At 30.9% G+C, this 15,894-nt stretch overlaps 1 protein-coding gene across 1 annotated transcript in view; it reads right to left on the bottom strand.

Annotated features, from left to right (window-relative positions):
* LOC121121616 (uncharacterized) overlaps positions 1-15,894 on the bottom strand; it is a 141,565-nt gene that overhangs the window by 110,445 nt on the left and 15,226 nt on the right. Inside the window, exon 5 of the mRNA XM_071890079.1 lies at positions 9,201-9,221. Coding sequence (XP_071746180.1) covers positions 9,201-9,221 — 21 coding nt within the window. The remainder of the gene's footprint in view (positions 1-9,200; positions 9,222-15,894) is intronic.

Below are 15,894 nucleotides of genomic sequence, written 5' to 3'. Positions count from 1 at the left end.
CACACTTATAATGAGAACAGTTCATTGAAAAATGGGGAAGTCCTATTTAAATTGGAATTGTCAAATTGAAAAAGTGAGAGGTCAAATTCAAAATGGGCACCGTCAAATTTAAAACAGACTAGGCAAACTTAAATTGAAAAAAGTCCAATGCAAAATGGGAGCAGTGCAATTTAAAATGGACTAGTCCAACTCAAATAAAATAGTCTAATTTCAAATAAAATAGTAGAATTTCAAATTTATCCCGTCAAATTCCAAAAAATAAATGTTTATATCACTTAAAAAGAGAATCGTACACTTCAAAACGGAGTACTAAAACTCAAAATGAGGTAACAAGGGCCCTGAAATCCTGTACTTTCCGTCAACTTTATGTAATCGTATAAAACTATTTCAAAAGGGTGTTAAAAAATTGTTAATTTGCATGTTTACTGTTGGGTTTATTTTAAGATTAATTCTTAGAATATTAGTTTAAATTCTATTAATGTACTTGTTACGCAATTGCTCCGGTTTTTTATCTTATGTATGTTCTATATAATATAGAAGCCGAATAAAGTATGTTGAAAAAAAATGAGAAGAGTCCGATGGAAAATTGGAAAAGTAAAATTACGACAGAACAGTCGATCTCATAATGAGAATAATCCAATCCCTAATAAAATAGTCATACTCAAAACAAGACAAGTCTAATTCAAAACGGAAGAGTACAACTCAAAATGAGACCAGTTCAATGCAAAATGGAAAGGGAAATTTAAAACGGAATAATCAATTATATTGTGCGAATTATCCGAATCAAAGCGGAATACTATAATTTAAAATGAAAACAGACAGTTGCAAAATGGGAACAGTCAAATTCAAAACAAAATAGTGAAATTCCAAATAGAAGCAGTCAAATTCAAAACAGAATGGTCCAATTCAAAACAGAATAGTCAAACTCAAACAGAGACAAGCTCAATTAATTTAAAATGGAGTCGTCAAACTCAAAAAAAGTCCAGTCCAATTCAAAATGAGAGTATTTTTATTTATTCTCTTTTTAAGTTGAGCCATTTTATTTTAAATATGATGTATTGAGACAAACCTATCCAGCATGATTCTATGTTGACGGCCGACATCACAATTTATAATATGTATATGTTGATAACCAGTCTTCATCAAGATTATACATTTATCTCTATGTATGGATAATAAATATGATAATAAAAAATAATATGTATTGAGAGACAGAGAGTAGAAACAACCACTGATTTACACAGGAATTGGTGAGAATTCTTCCCGAGTTACAAAGCATAAAATTAGATAAGTAAATGTTTTTTTCATTTATTTTTATGGGTGTTGTTGGACTCTCTTTCCTTCTTTCTCTCTCTCTCTCTCTATTCCCCCAACTAACTTCTTTTTTTTTCTTATTTCCCCCCTTTTGTCTATTACATATGTATACATATATTCTTTTTTCTTCAAGTTTATTTTAGTGGTGTGCCGACTCGAACAATTGCACAAATCAATTATAAAAAAAACACCTTTTAAATTCCTTTTTCTAAATTATTTTGTAGTAATGAACGCGCTGATTACGAATCTGTAATCAAAGCCATAACCAATGATGGGTGGTATTTTAACACGAATGAAATATTTACAATTTGTTAGGGATATAACGGATACCTAGGTACTCTGAATCTACAGGAAAATTAATATAATTTATATTGTCTTTCATTAATAAGAAATTTGATGGTTTATTTAATGCCTCGGTGTCATGCAACCAATGACAAATTAGTTTTTTTGAATCAATGAATTAAAATGGCAATCAGAGCCAGAGCACACATTTGAATTAAATCCAAATTTTTAATCATAATAACAGACTTTTTTATACTTCAGAGATGTTGAGGACTTCCAAACGCTCCACTAGGTATCTTCTTAATCAAAAGTACGACAGTGGGAGAAAAAAAGGGGTTAGTTATTGATTGTGCTCTCAAGTGTTGTTTCTTATTAGTGCCTCTTTAATCAAACTTTCACGTAAATCCCTTAAATATTCCTCATCCAGAAGATGTTCAACCTCATCTTTGACCTCCATGGTTGAGAGCCCGGAAGTATCAAGTATCAACCATCATGTCAACGATTCATTTTATCCTTTTGGAAGATGAGGGCCCATATCGGACTAGTATGGATTTTTTCACTCCCTCATTAGTGAGATTCTCCTCGCTAATAGGAATAATATTAAAAACGACACCCGGCAATGCTGACGCTATAACGCTGTATTTAACTTTGGTAAAACAAATTCCCCCTCAACGCAAAATCAAGTTAAATTCTATGGAACCAGTTCTCAAAAACTGAAGAACAGAACTTAGGAAGGTAGAGTTCACGGACCGCCATGTCTAAATTCGACTCTTCCGTTTTAACCAGCCATGCTTGTTTTTAGGGAGAGACACAGAGGGTGAAGTTTGCTTTGGGTAATTTTTCAAATCACGTCGAAGTCACCAATCTAAAGTATTTGAGGCTCAAATATTTACAAAGTATATTCCATATTCAGAATAATAACAAGAAACCGAATAAGGAGAATTGATCAACTTGATCAAGATCAAACTCCACCAAAGACAATCCTGTTCAAAAATCAAGACAAGGACAAAATCCAAATTTTTTTTTTACTTTATATATGTTGTGTACAAGTTGTGATGATATCTGTACAAATTGCAATTTGTAAATGCAAATTGTACAAGTTTTAATTTCTTCGTATTAAAACACATTATTGAATGAAAACATTAGTCATTTTTATTACCAACACTATCATTTCATTTTAATTAATTAAAATTACATGTTCATTATATCTTTATAACTAATAGAACTGTGGGCATTTGAACTTTTTAGTTGGTGTATATCTAACAATACCTGGATAAAGAGATAAATATTCTTTCATCTCTTTTCAACTTGTACAAAATCATAACTTGTACACAACGTATATATACTAGCGGTAGTAACCGGCATTTCCCAGAGTTTTTAGGCACTAACAACAAACATACTAAGTTTGCTTTAATAATATAAATGATAAATCACCAAGAAGTTCACAGTGTTACTCTCTGTTTAGCATGAGCACAATCACACATAATAACTCAATTCTTAGATGTTCTCTCCTCAAGAATGAAAAACAATAATAGCAGCTTCAAAAAAACAAAAAAATAATATGAATCAATGATCCTGGAGTATTTTAGGTTGTTGTAAAATCTCAATTAAAGTCATATTCATTTATATAAAGTACTTCCTCTTTTCTTTTCGTAATATATATGAGCTAACCTAAACACCAAGGAGATTTCATTCATTTATACAACCTGTTTTTATACAGTTTTTAAGCAAACACTCTTTTTTTTAATATAACGGGCGCGCTTAATTATGTTTCTTTTGCTTAAATCAACAAACATATTTTGCTTTAACAATATAAATATATCCCAATCCATCATGGACATTTTCGGATTTAGCATAATCCTTAAAATACAAATTAGTTGGACAAGGTTATGTTTCATTATTTAAAGAACACAATGTAAGTTAACGATAATATTTAATAGTGGATATATATATTTAAAATATATAACATAAATATATATTCTCGACAAAGTGTTAATATATATGTAGTATTTTACTTACAAATTAAACAAATATTTATATGACTATATTAAAAAAAGAAATTATTTAAATAGTAAATTGGATAAGAAACAAGAATAGAAACTCAATTTGTACGCCATCTGGCATCCAAAAAAAATAGTTCATCATTCTTCTTTTCTTCAAGCCTTTTTTTCTCTGCTACAACTCAATAGTTTCAACTATAGTTTACAACCTTTATTTGATATAACAGACTTATATTGGCCCCAATATGGTCCCTTTCAAACACAATCAGCTATCGATGGTTCATTCTTTTATTTTGACGATCAATTTTGTTTCCTTTATTTGCAATTTCCGACGTACTCAAAGGGTGAAGAAGAATTTATTTATATAAATTGACGATAATTTGTCAAAGTATACAAACGAAAGAAATACTCAATTTATTACAAAAATAATTCTAACTTGCTTTTGTGTTTACGGGCAACATAATATGGTTAGTATACATCTATAAAAACACATATAAATTACTTTGATGTTAATACTATTGAAAACCCGAACCGTGTTTCCTTTTCCAATAGAACCCTTAATCAAATTGTTGTTTTGTCACCTTTAAATTAATTTTCTTATAATTAGAGGATTGTGTTTACAGTATGGCATATGTGTGTTGCAATAACATAAAAGCAAGCTGGGATTCTTATTCTCTATATACTGACAGTATAATATACGTCGAGTAAAAGCCGCGGTTTTTAAGGTTAAGGGAACCTGATAAAAATTGGTTATTTTGTAAAACTGATTATAGAAGATACTGAGACGTCATGACGTGAAAATTATTTTTAAAGAATAGTGTATAAGTATTCACGTTACAAGAATAACGAAAAGAAAAAAGGGATTAGCTGGTTAATAACATACCTCACCAACTATAATTGATTATATAGATGATATCAAAATTCGATTTGAAGTTCAAATAGGCACAATCAAATGGACTGAATTTGTATATAATATGTTCATGTAAAATTTTAAACAAATATCATTCATATTATTAACTTGTTGTACAGTTTTTCAGTGGTCTAATATTATATTTGACTCTTTAAAAAACCCTCTCCGGTTTTTCATTTAAGTAAAAAACTTATAATACGTTTATCTCTCCCTCATCTAAAAAATTTAAACCTTCTTTTATTTTATCGCCACACATATTTCAAATTAACATAAGATTTTACAAGGAATAAACTAATTTTTATTTGTATTAATATATTTTTTTTTTTTTTCAGAGAAATTTTTTGTGAATTTGTGTTCTTGATAGTGAGTAGGGCCGCAATTAGAGTTTTCTTTGGAAGAGTGTTGGGCTTTATGACAGAGCTTTGATAGTGTTTTTTGACCTATTGGTTCTTTTAGAAAATATATCATTGACAAAACCATGCTTTTAGAAAATACAAACTTAAAAATAAAATGTATAACAATGAATATTATTATACATTTTATATTGTTACCAATAAAAAATTTCATTATTCCACAAAAAAAAACATTGTCTTTTCGACAAACTGACAGAAATTTTATTGTCAGGTGGTGTAGTTCTCCCGTAGTAGCCTTGGCGGTGAGTCAATTTTCAAATTTGAAAAAATCTGAGTTGACTAAAAAACGGATTGTATGAGGCCCAAATTCTAATCTGGATAGGGATGGCCAAGAATTTAATTACAACTCTGATTTTTAAATGTGGTTCGGCTTTGATCTTTTTTTTCTTTTTTAGTATAAAATGCAAGGCTTGTTAAACATATCTACGGGCCCTATTTGTAAGGAGCTGTAGTCGTCTAAGACCGACTCCAATTTCTAATGAAGTCTTTCTAATCTTTAAGGAGATAGACTACACATAGGAAGACCACAGTTTCGTTACTTACAAATAAATGATTATATTAATAATTGTGCGTTTTCATGTGACGGAAACATTGGTTATGTCGGTCATTTTGGGGGTATAAACAACATTGCTTTATAACAATAATAGCCCTTTTTTTCATTAACATTAAGGAAAATAATGATAAACTATTGAATGGCAAAATGAGACGGAAAAATAAAAGTACTTTTATTTACCCTATATCAAGAATATATTAGTCATTTGCCTAGATTTATTATATATCGGATGCTAAAATGAATGATAAATATGTTATTTCATCGTTACACAATGTTATTTCATATTGTAAGCGATACATTAACTATTAAAATGGAAATAATAAGTGTTTTTTTTTAGTAATTATCATACTTTTTTTTATCCCTAATCAATCAAAAAAATAATAACACAAATCTTGCCATTTCATTGGGATTTTCATTATATAATACTTTGATTCTATTCAAGTATCACTGCTTAACATTGGCATCAAGTAGTATGTTAAGTTTTTCTGTATTCTGAAAGCCATTTGATCAAGTTTCATTAGAAATTTGTGCATTTTATGTACTAAAAATATCAACTTTGAGCCCCATGAGGGTGTCCCCACCAATTATGATGCAATTTATGATGTCAGTGAAAACGCTCTATTTTATATTTTCTCCTTGATTTTTTTTTTCCTAATTTATCGACTCTAATCGATCCTTAACGACTCGTCTTGGTTCGACTCAAGTAGACACAAGACTAGTGTCGCATATTTCTTTATTTAGAAAGTTGCATTTTTTTTTTTTTAACTGTCTCGAAGCTTCTTTAAATCAAGTAATATTGAAATGGAAATAGGTGACGTTTTCTGGGAAGTTTCTTTTATAGATATATGTAACTGGATCCTGGTATTGCTATCAATATAGTATATCCTATACGTCACATAATATATTTCACTTTTTATATTATTATTTATTGAATTTGATTAGAATATATATTTTTCATGTTTTTTAAAGCATGAGTTTTTTATTAGACAAAGTAGTTCCCGGTGAAAGTATAAAGAAAAAGGAAATAAAGTGTGTCTCCTGGTGTTTTCTTAAATTGAATTTTGGAAAAAAACACTTCTATAGACTCGTGTCTTGGATTTTTCTTTGGGAGTGTTGACTATAACTCTTTCTTTCAGAATACATCTTGAATATATAAATTTTTTTAACACAAGAACGACTATGGTATAGGCTATACCGTATAGCACACCTCTTCGCGGACTTTGAATGATCACACCTCATTTTAAGCAATAAAAATTAGCAAATTGACATACAACAATTATTTCGAAATTTAAATAAAGGTTTAATGAACAATCTAAATTTCTTTTTAATAAGTAACAGTAAATATACATTAGCACGATGCACAGGGGTGTATTACCTCAGTTTGCGGACTTCTGGTATCAAAAATCATTCCACCAAGGATTCACAACAATGCTGGACAACAAAATAATGATGTTGGAGTCTGTTCTAATAAGTTAGTTACAATATAAGTATTAAGTTGCTGTAAAACATCATATACTTAAAGAAGTAAAAATCTATAGGTTTTATAAATGAGAAAGCTTTTATTTTTACTTTATAATGATAGTAGACAATTAAAATTTTGATTTACACAGTTTTAAAAATCATATCAGATAGTCCAGATATTGACCATACAAAAAATAAGGCAAAGTGTGGTATTTAATACCGGGTGTTTTTTTCAATTTTTTGTTCTCTTTAAATAACTTTTCATTAAGGGATTTTAGAAAGATAGTTATTATACACAAAAAGATGCATAAGTAATATTTTTAACTAACTTGGGATGATTAGTTGATTAGGTAATTAGTTATAGGTGATTCCAAAAAGGTCTTAAAAATGTTAGGTTTTCCGGAAAAAATCCGTCGTATTAAACTACCCGATTTGAACCAACTGTACCAATTTAGAATCCTTGCATGATAACACCATCTGTGAAGTTATTTGCGTTCATTTTTTCTTTCTTTTAACAGTACGAAAAGAGAATTGAGGTCACATCGCTCCTTTGCACGGGATTGTCATAGAAATCCATCTTGGAGCAGACTGGGGCCTCGAGCAAGACGATTTACAATGTCTCTATGAGGTTGAAGGTCGGAGAGGACACCATACACTTTTCAGGAGTAGGGAGGAAACCTCCATGTTTGTCAATCACCTGAAGTCTGCCTTCAAGAAAACATGTTCCAACAAGACAAGTACCTGCCCACACCTCAAAGAAACTCATGAGTGGCTCCAAGCTAACATGCACTTCTGGGATAAGTACTTCTGGCCAACACAGTGTCCAGACCTCAGCCCTTGGACTATTCCATCGAGGCGCACGTGTAGTCCAAGGACTGCAGTTGATGCCGCAACAGCAACCGCACCCTGAAACCCTCCTTCAACAAGGTATGTACCTCCATGAGCTTCGAGTACATCCAGAGGGTCTCCAGCAGCTTCCGCCACCGCCTGTAGATCACCATAAATTCTGAAGGAGAATATATTGACTAAAACATGTTCTTTGGGTTTCAATTAATAAGTAATAAACTTGTTTCCTAATTCACCCAGGAATCTGCCATGGACGTCAATACTTTGTGTGTTAAAATGGAGAAATAATAAAGTTTTTGCACAGTACTAGTAATTAAAGCAAGCAATTAACTGATTTTCATAGCCTCATTAATAGAAATTTAATATTTAAATTGCAATTAGTTTAATTTTATAAAATATTCTGTTAAATCATTTTTTGCAATATTTATTTTCGACGGCAACGCACGTTCCTCACTACTCCAACGAATGTCCTCTATATGTATATCAGCTGTTTTAGGATAATTACAGAAAGTTACTGCTCCGAAAAGCCGTAGTTTTCACATAGCTGGTAAAATAAAATAAATTTTGGGAGACTAAGGTTTGAACATTAAATAATATTTTATTCATCAAAGGGAAAATTTACTCATTTTAAATAACAATTTACGTCATCATTAGTTCATTAAATTATCGTTCTAGACCAAGGTTTTAAACAGAGGTGAGAAATAGTTTATACAATTCAAGTCTAAGTAGACAATCTAGTCTTTGCTCAAGAGTCAAGTCGTAAATCTAAGCCTTCGACTATAAGTCAAGCATTGAGCATCTACTAACAAGTCAAGTCACGAGTCTTGGTTTTCATGTACAAGTCTAGTCTCGAGTCTTTGATTAAGTGATCAAATCGAGATGCAAATCTTGAAAATATGGATTAAATTAAACCTTGTGTCTTAGATAAGAACGGTTCTTTAAAAAAATGAAAACAACCTTTCCAGAATTTTCGAGACCAAATGACTATACTAATGATTTAAACAGCATAATATATGTATAAAAAATAATTTATATTATATCTAAAAACTACGCAAACGAAGGGAACAATTGAAAATTATTTATTAAATAGCTTTTATTTTAAGGAGTGCAATTTACTTAAATACATAAAGCATGCATTTACTTTTTGATTAATATCAAATATTCATTAAATGGTCACTATACTTTGTACATGAATATATTGTAAATTCAATTTTGTTTAGAACAGACAAATTTTATCGTTTATCAGATCAAATCAATCACTTGAATGCTTAAATTGAAATTTATTTTGAAAAAAGAATATAAAGATTTGATCTGTTAAAAAAAATATGTAAAAAAAAATGAAGGCACAATGATTAATTAATTACTTTGGATTATTATTTCAACAACAATTCTATGAATTGAACTTTAGAAATTTAACTTACCAATGAGTGGAGGAGACGCACCTAAAAGTAAAGTTGTTGAGAACGTATAAGTACCTGCTGTGACTAAGTGTCTTTCTTGAATAGTTATATATATATATATTTCTTAACTTGATAGTGTCACAGAGGGATTGTCAATTATTTAGAGTTAGTTTTCATTTTAAAACATTATAGCATAAATATATATATAGATCATCCATGAAATATTAAATTATTGCATTATTCTCATAACAAATAACTTTCTTTATTTACAATTCACTTTTAATTATCTTTTATAAAAATTTAGGCGAAATTACTATTGAGATAATAAAATTGAAATTGGTTAATAAAGGTAAAGATTAATGTTGAGAATTGGTCAAAGTGCGAGTTATTTTTCTTGGCCGATTGGTCTACAAATAATCATAAAGGTTTTTGATTGGTCTAGGATTTTCAAACATTTTTAAGGTCATTTTCAAATCTTGGACAAAGTTTGAACACTAGTTAGTTTCCATATATATATTTTTATTTTTTTAATCAGTAAATTACGACCATGCATAAACCTAGATGACGCTATGATATAGGATTGAAATAATGGAAAAAAAACCTATATCGAATTAATTAGTTTTACATGAAATAAATATGTATGTGAGACTCCCTTCACGATGATTTCATCCAAGTTTAATTAAATAACAATCAAACAATCCAAAGTTTATTTTGATTTCAAGTACTTGAGTGTCTGTTTAGGCAAAAAAAAAAAAAAAGGATAAGGAGGGGGAACGAAGAAAAGGGGGATATGGGAATTTTTATTCTCAGGTATTCCCTCCTGTTTTTGTTTTTTTACATTTCCATGTTTTTATACACATACATATATATATATTTTTTTTTTTACATTTTACTTCTTAATCCAAATTAATCCTTCCTCTTTTCTCTGAATGAAATGTAAACCAAGGGAATTCAGTGAGGTGTGAAAAAGATTCTATTATTGTGATATTATGTAAGGTGTGAGCCTCACTGAGTTTCTTGGTTTTTAATTCTATTGTTAGGGATGTTGTCCAAAGAAGAAGAAATGAGAATAGGTAAAGTTTTTGTTAAACAAGAGTAAGAAGATATGTTCATATAATACACTCACATTCTATGTATTTGTAGGTTTTGACGTCCCAAATTCAGAGAGGTATAAAACAGAAATAATAAAAATTCATTCAAATAATCCATTTAATAACTAGGCTTGTAAATCAGTAGCATTTTGGACATGTAAAAAAAAGTAATATACCCTTACAAACTGAGAGTAATTTTTATGGCAACTACTACTAGAAATACCACTCTCTCCTTGAAAATCCCCAACGCTGATGACACGTCTCTGGATCTCGGCGGCTAAAGAAGTGAAATTATATCTATCCGTATCACTCCAACATAAGAAGATACTAAAGTCAATGCCACCATTTCTAACCCGGACTCTTGATTGAACCTATTTATTTTGGTTTCAATTATTTTTATATAGTTAGAATTATGGATGTGTTTTATAAATGATGTTTTTTAATTATAATTGATGTGCTCCATTTTTTTAAAGTTTTAAATCAATGACACTTAACTTCCCCACTAGAGTACACTGCTTGCATTAAATAGGCTATTTTGTGTTATTATTTTTCAACTGTCCTCTTTGATAAAAATTTTTAAAAGTTCTTATATGAAGGCATAACTTTAAAGTCTAATGTTTATTATGTATATTTGTTTACGTAATTGTTTTGTATATATAAAAGGAACATCGTATAAATATAAAAAAAAGAAACCGAAATTTAAAAAAAACAATTTGAAAAATGTATTGAATGAGGGTAAAGCTTTAGAAAAAAGTAGCGTAGTACGCCTGTTTGCTGGAGGGAATTGATATATCTTTTTTCTCACACAAGATGTAACTTTTAATAAAACCGCAGATGACATCACTTTATCATTTTCTCTTATGCCGTATCCGACTTTTTCTTCCCTTCGCAGAATTTATCTTGTTAATTCAACTAAAAGGTTGAATTCATGGAGGTTAGTTATGGAGTAATATTTACCACTACCTTCTACAAATATTGATCACGTGGTTTTTATGTGCCCATTTTAATTGAAAGCTTTCAAACAGAGCAGACTAACTGTCATTACTTTTCATTAGATTAGTTTAAAGCAGTTATAGGAGAAAGGAAACAAGTATAATCCCCTCTCCGTATCAAGCAAGGATATAGGCAGGAATTATTCCGTTTTCGATCTTCAATTCTACTCTGTGAACTCTGTTCTCTTCTCAAGAAATAAAGAATAATAACTACACTGTATAAAATAAATAAAACTGTTCAGGTTGTTGTTAACAACAACATTACTGGAACGTTAAAAAATGCTTCAGATGTACAATCCTCTCAGTGGGGATGTGAATATTGTCTAAATAGAGCTGAGTGTTAATTTTTAAGAAAAAGTATTGGAATGTCTTCCATATTTTTAAAATTATAACGTATCACTATATGTAGTTTATAGTGATATCTGTCAGCAAATATGTCTTCCCTCAAGGATAACATAATTTTGATGATATTCTTTCAGGGATGGTTTTGACGCTCACCTCAATTTACCCATTATTGACAACCCTGACTATTAATAACATCGGAAACTGAGTCATCCCAAATTATTTGAGGTATAGGCTTGGGTAAATCATTAGATTAATTGTGTCACAACTATCAAAATTAGAAGTAAAAGTTCATTTTATTATACATAGATAAGGTAAAAATACATATTTGTCAAAAACATATTTTGTATAATAAACAAAGGTCAAATTTTAGAAACCATTTTTTAAAAATTGTCAACTTTTAACATTTTTGTCAAAAAATAAAATTGATTTCATTCAGGACCCTGAAGAAGACTTGCAGGAAATTTAATTCCATTATTGAAATATCTATAGATATAATATTCTTACAATATTGAAATTCCAATATCTTTTATTCATTAACAAATTTTTATAAAGTAAAATGTCCTCACAAAACGGGAAAATATTTGTTCAATTTAAATGTTAAAAATAAGAATAAAATAGATGTAGCAACCCAAAGCATTTGAAAGAGAGCAGCTGAGCTGCAATCAGCTATCAGAGCTGTATACAGAAATCCCTTTATGTATCAAATAATGACTTGGGCAGAAATGCCCAATTTCGATGTGGATCATCAATTCTACTCTGAGTCCACCAAGGACTTCCACTTATAACTAAATCTGTGAATCCTAAACATTTTTTCGTATCTGATTTGTGTTGTTGTTGTTGGCAACAGAAAGAACTTGATCCTTTTATTGATCAGAAGGAAACATCTAAGAGTTAAGTGAAACCCCAAGTATGTGTGCTCAATGTTCACAAATGTCGTAGAATAGTACTGCTGATTTGTTGGAGAATTATAAGTGTATGTTCTTGTTGAGGTTAGAGTATAACTGAGGATTGACAAGAATCTAAACTATCTCTAGGTGTAACATAATTTCAACGTCGTCCATTGAAATAAAAAAAATTTATTGGCTTAACTTTTTATTACACCATCAGAGGTGAATATCCTTTTTCTATTTGGAATAACGGATATTTATTAATGTAAGAAAAACAAACAAATGTGACGTCATAATATACCCTTTGTTTAAGCTGATATATCTGCTCCATCATTCATGCATCATCTCACCCTTTTGTATTTCTTTCTCTATGATGAAAATCTTTGACTCAAAATTGATTAATTATTTTATTCTGTCTCCATCTATAAAACTGGATAGGTTATTTAGAACTACAACTCAGCTTTTGAGACAATTTTACTTTCAATTTATGTATTTACATATAATACTGAGCCTGAATATAAGGGACATGTTGATTTATTAACATTTTATTCAATCTTATACTCTTTCTTTCTTCCTGAAAGGTGTATGTGAAAGTTAGAAGCACTACGTTTTCTACACACACAAGACCTCATCATTTCCTTTCCCCCTATTTATTTTATTTAGAAAAAATGTTTACATTGAATATTTATGATCTTTGGGATATGTGGTGAAAGGGAAGGATCCCTAAGGGAAAGGTCAGAAAGGGATACATATTTATATTATCAGGAAAAGTATTTAAAATGGCAATTGACTCATTAAATACTAGCGGTAGCATCCGGCATTCCCCGGAGACATTAGGCACCGGCTAAACGAACAATGTTTCTTTAATAATATATAACATAACTCCCATTGAAATCCTAAGAGATACTCTTCGTTTTTCATGAGCCCACTCCCACGTAACACTCAATACAATAATTATCAGTGATGTAAATCTGATGGGTTTTTTATCTGGTGCGTTTTTTTGAAATATTTAATCTGAGGAATGAATTTTATTTTCCTTAGCAGTTGTCAATATTATTTAATTCCTGAGTAGTGAATATATTTTCTTAAATAAATTCAATTATATTCAAAACCTGATTGAACGTTCGTGTATGCTCAGAAAAGACGGAGCGTAACGCTGAGGATATTTTACAATGTTCCAATGAGCAATGTGGTAGAAAAAATAATAATTAATTGTCGATGGCTAAGAAAAACATTGTCCTAGTCGCTACTATGAGTACCCAGTACGAGAAGAGGATTGAGATTGCAGCACTCCTTCGCATAGGGTTGTCCCAGAAGGTCATCTGGCTTCTCGAGGAAGACGTTTTACATTGTCTCCATGCAATTGAAGGTGGGACAGACCTCAAACGCTCTCCAGGATCAGGCAGAAAAGCCACCGTATCTGTCAACCGCCTCAAGTTGGCCTTTAAAAAAAAGCCGAATTCCTTAATTTCTGACATGGATAGGAAGATGAACTAGTCCCCCATCAGTGGTGTCCTGGGCAATAAAAAAGGCAGAAGAAATGTGTCATGGTGTATTCCATGGCCTCTATTGACAGAACAGCAGAGAAAAATCAAAGTGAAACTTGCAAAAAAGATGTTGAACCACCTCAAGGGAATTTGTGGACTCATTGTGATCTTTATTGAAAAGAAGACCCTTACTGTTGACCCTGTCTTCAACAGGCAGAATGATCTAGTTGTGACATTCTGGGATGTAGCAGTCGAGCACCCACATGTATCCACCAACAAACACCCGGCTTCAGTGATGATGTTAGGCCTGGTTGCATCCAACAGGAAGGCCTTGAATACCATGGAGTTCCCTATAGGATACAGGCCGAAGGCTGATGAGTATGTCAAAATTCTGGTTACCAAAGTTATCCCATAGATCAAATCCATGGTTGGAAATTATCTCTGGGTGTTAAAAAAAGATGGAGTACCTCCCCAAAGCAACAAAGAACCCCCAAATTGGCTGCAAGCCAACATACGATTCAGGGAAAAGTTAGTTTTGTTTTGGAATATTTAAACTATTTATAACCTTGCACCGCTTATTTATCAAATCTTCAATAAGAAAATTAAAAATTAAATTGAAAGAATCAATCAAAATAGATTATTTTTAACCCATTTTCTTATATTGTAATATAAGGTTTAATCTTTAATTCTTGCTTTGATATAAAGTACTCGTGGAAAAAATGAAAATGATGTATAAATGTTATTTTTTTATATTTATGATCAATTATGTCCAAGCATAAAGTTCAACTTTTAGATTTAGCCCAATATTGTATCGGGGACACTCAAATTTTGCATTTTCCTTACACATTGGACATGTGGAAGTTAAAAATTAAAATGATATTAAAAATGGGAAACACAAATACTAAAGTACTTCTTTTTAAATAATATTTTTTGTACTTCCTTCTTGCTTGAAGATATGTAAACCATCATCTGTCAGGAAGTTACCCGTCTCCATTATACTCTCTTATATTATCTCTTAAATAAAATGTATTAACAAGATGTTAAGTGAGTAAAAATTAATTTGACAATTTTTTATTATTAGAGAATAACTCATGTACAAAAAGGAAAAACCCTCACTAAACTCACTGGCTACCCCAGAAACACAGCCTGGAGGGTAGTTAAGAAGATGAAGAACTCCGGCAACATGACTAGGAAAGTCCGAGACAGATCTCAGATGAAGAAGGTGACTCCTACCTTCAAAGCTGGGCTCAAGAAATCCATCAAGGCTCTCCTGACCTGAATCCTTTGGAATTTTATGTCGAGGGGAAGTTGAAAAGGCACGCCTGTATCACCTCACACTACAGTATTCAGTAGTCCAATGCCTCTATCAAGTGCGTGGCTACAATGCTCCCCTCTATGGGCATAATCAAAATCTGACACGTATTCTGTGGGAGAATGGAGGCAGTGGCAAAAGCCTATTGAGTTCACGTTGAAAATTAATATGTTATTGAATAAAACCAAATAAAATTGTCACAATCCCTTGTTTCAGGATCTGGATGAGGTTAAAGTGTGTTTTTCAATTGTAGTTCTCCACCCTGTGGATAAAAAAAAGCCTCTTGTCACAGTCCCTAGACTATGTTATTAAAAAACAACCCTATTTTAAGGACTGGCCTACGTAGGATCATGCATACAAAATACTCAATTCCCTCTTTAAGAGTTTAATAACATTAAACGCAAACATCTTTACATTGTAACATACGGAATTGAATTTTGGAATTTGTAATATTGGGGACAATAGTAATACACACATAACTTGTGTATACAATATTGTATATACATACATACGTATACTGTAAGTATATTAATATATATTAATAACCCCGCAAGTAATATATGTGTCATCTGTGTCCCCTTATACGAGGTTCATGCTCCTG

Source organism: Lepeophtheirus salmonis, chromosome 7 (assembly GCF_016086655.4).
Source record: "Lepeophtheirus salmonis chromosome 7, UVic_Lsal_1.4, whole genome shotgun sequence".
In the NCBI taxonomy this organism is placed as follows: Eukaryota; Metazoa; Arthropoda; class Copepoda; order Siphonostomatoida; family Caligidae; genus Lepeophtheirus; species Lepeophtheirus salmonis.
The sequence above is the reverse complement of the archived record's forward strand: the minus strand, read 5'-3'. Positions and strand labels throughout refer to the sequence as shown.